General features: G+C 34.8%; 1 protein-coding gene across 2 annotated transcripts in view; it reads right to left on the reverse strand.

Annotated features, from left to right (window-relative positions):
• Positions 1-913: 913 nt before the first annotated feature.
• The window catches only part of LOC117683277 (tripartite motif-containing protein 2-like), a 28,875-nt gene continuing 27,238 nt past the window's right edge, over positions 914-2,550 (reverse strand). Inside the window, exon 2 of one of the 2 annotated variants that reach the window (XM_066082059.1) lies at positions 914-2,550. This exon is cut by the window's right edge and continues 340 nt beyond it. In XM_066082059.1, coding sequence (XP_065938131.1) covers positions 1,219-2,550 — 1,332 coding nt within the window. In that variant the 3' untranslated portion in view covers positions 914-1,218. The other variant, XM_066082058.1, reaches the window with a different exon arrangement.

Below are 2,550 nucleotides of genomic sequence, written 5' to 3' on the forward strand. Positions count from 1 at the left end.
ATACACATTTAATGTGGGATGGGACACCTTCATGTTGTGATGCATTGTTTATCGAATTCGAAATAAACTTACAGTAAAATGAAGAGTAATTATATGAGTAGTTTCTTTTCAATTATTGTCGCCTAACAGCGTAGCGCAGTGGGTTTGGGGGTTTACTACGAATCTGTAAGTCATGAGTTCGAATCCCTCTGGGATTTTACATTTTTTTTTACCTCTCCAAATATTTTCAAAAGCTATTTTTTGGTTAAATATTTTAAAGTTTTAAAATTCTAAATCGGTGAAATTAAAGTATTCGAATTATAATGTACTTTAATCCATATTAATATCGACAGATGTCTCATACCAACTTAAATAAAAAAGTAAATTTTATGATAATAAAAACCATACTCAGGACTAATGACCAAAATCGCATTTTGACGGGGCTTCGTTTAAATTTATTTTAATTGTAGCCTTTATTTTTTAGTAAAATGATGTTTAAAATTATTATTGAACATTTTACATTACACATGGTAGATTATATACCAGATATAGTTTATTTATCAGATTAATCAACAAAATTGAATTCAACATAGAATTACTTGTCATTTTATAATTTGAAAAAAGCACAGTGTTACAATTAGTCACTTCCGGTAGAAATCAGCAACTTGCAATTGCAGCGATATGCAGGGGTACCTGTATAAAGCTAAACGAAATAGAAACGAAACGAAATATACCTAAACAAAACCAAACGAAACGAAATCAATAGGAAACGAAAATTAATCCAATCAAAACGATATCTACCAAAACAACCAGTAACAAAACTATCAGAATGTTTTTCAGTTCAATGTATATAATTTTTTTTTACCTCTGTGAATATTAACTACTATGTAAAATTAAAATGAAGAAACATGCATTTAATATAAAAAGCTTCTGTGTTATCTGCCCATGGTGAACAGTCATTAAAACTAGTCTTCATGGTTTCTTTCGTTTATAAACTTTGAACACCTCTGGTGTAATTCCAACCTAGGACATTTGAATTTATTAAGTGGTAAAAATCATCCCCTAATGAAACGACCAGTACACAACACTCACAGCTACATTTTATTTGATTGATAAAGCATGATCAAACTTTTTTCTATGTAAGTATCATGATACAACTCGTACTGAATGTTACTGAGTAGTTAAAAGAAAACAATGTTAAGCATGTTTAACTGATATTATTGTCACAAAGGACAGTGTCTATTTTGAATATTTGATTTTCTTTACATTGCCTTTGTAGTACTCGCACACAAACAGATCGTCATCATTGTCCACACATAAACCAGAAGGATCCCTCAGATCACAGTTATCAATGTAACGCAGAAATTGTCCATTCTGATGCAGAATGTGGACACAATGGTTTTCTTTATCTGTTGTAAGGATACGACTCTGACTGTCAGTTGTAATAGCCCAGGGTTTAAATGGTTTCTTCTTGGTAACTGAAGGAAGACCGGTATATGTCCATCTGAGTTTCCCGTCCTGATTAACCACCACTACCATACCAGCCCCATAATCAGCTACACAGATGTCATGGTTTCTGTTCTCTGTGATGTGTTTAAGTTTAGCATTCCCTGAGTATAGATGTTTACCTTCATCATCAAATTGAATTGTTTGTTTCTCTGTAGAATCCGAGTAACGGACAACTTTGGATTGAGTTTTATCATCACTGTACCTGGTAACCAGGAGATCACCAGTAGAGGTGACACACAGCTGACCAGGCCCCCATCCCTGTAATCTGATCAACTCTTCTGTCTGCTCATTCTTTACTTTATACACTGTCTTTGTTGCCCCACTAGTATACAGTAGATCACCATCACTGTCTACAGCTATATCACTGGGGAATGTACCTGATTGTTTCTGGATTGTCTGAAGGAGTGAACCTTTACTGTTGAAGCATCTGATATCATTGGTGCGTCCACTTGTCCATATCCTGTCTTCATTCAAACAGGTAACACCGCGTAGTTTTTCATACCCAGTCTGTATTGTGGCAACAATCTCCGGTTCATCCAGAAGTTCTCTGACTGAAGTGTTGGATTGGATAAGTGAATAGACATTTTCTTCTGTAGCAGTAGATAATGGGGTTATCTGTCCAAACAAACTATACAACTTTTCACGGTCTATTGGTTTTGGAATGAATGTTGGCAGTGCTACCTGAATCTTGCGTGGAAGCTTGCTGAATTCTCTGATTTTAGAACTGTACGCAATGGTAGGAGATACTTCGGTAGATTTCTCTATTTCGTTTATGGCACGTAGCGTTTGCTTTATGAGGGACTGTGTCTGTTTTATTTCATTCAAGTGTTTCTGTAAAATATCTCTGTGTTTTACTTTAATCTCGTTTATTTCACTTTTTATTTTGTTGATAACGATGTCGATTTCTCTGTGCCATTGCTCTCCTTGTTTGGACATTGTTGTTGTAAGTTTCTCATATCCTCCATCCAGGTTGGCAAGCTGATTTTCCAAGTCGCGAGCAATTTCTTCATATGTAGGAGATAACGTGTTTACTAACTCTTCTGTATCCTTTTCAATAATCTC

The sequence above is a fragment of the Magallana gigas genome, chromosome 4 (assembly GCF_963853765.1).
Source record: "Magallana gigas chromosome 4, xbMagGiga1.1, whole genome shotgun sequence".
NCBI lineage: Eukaryota > Metazoa > Mollusca > Bivalvia > Ostreida > Ostreidae > Magallana > Magallana gigas.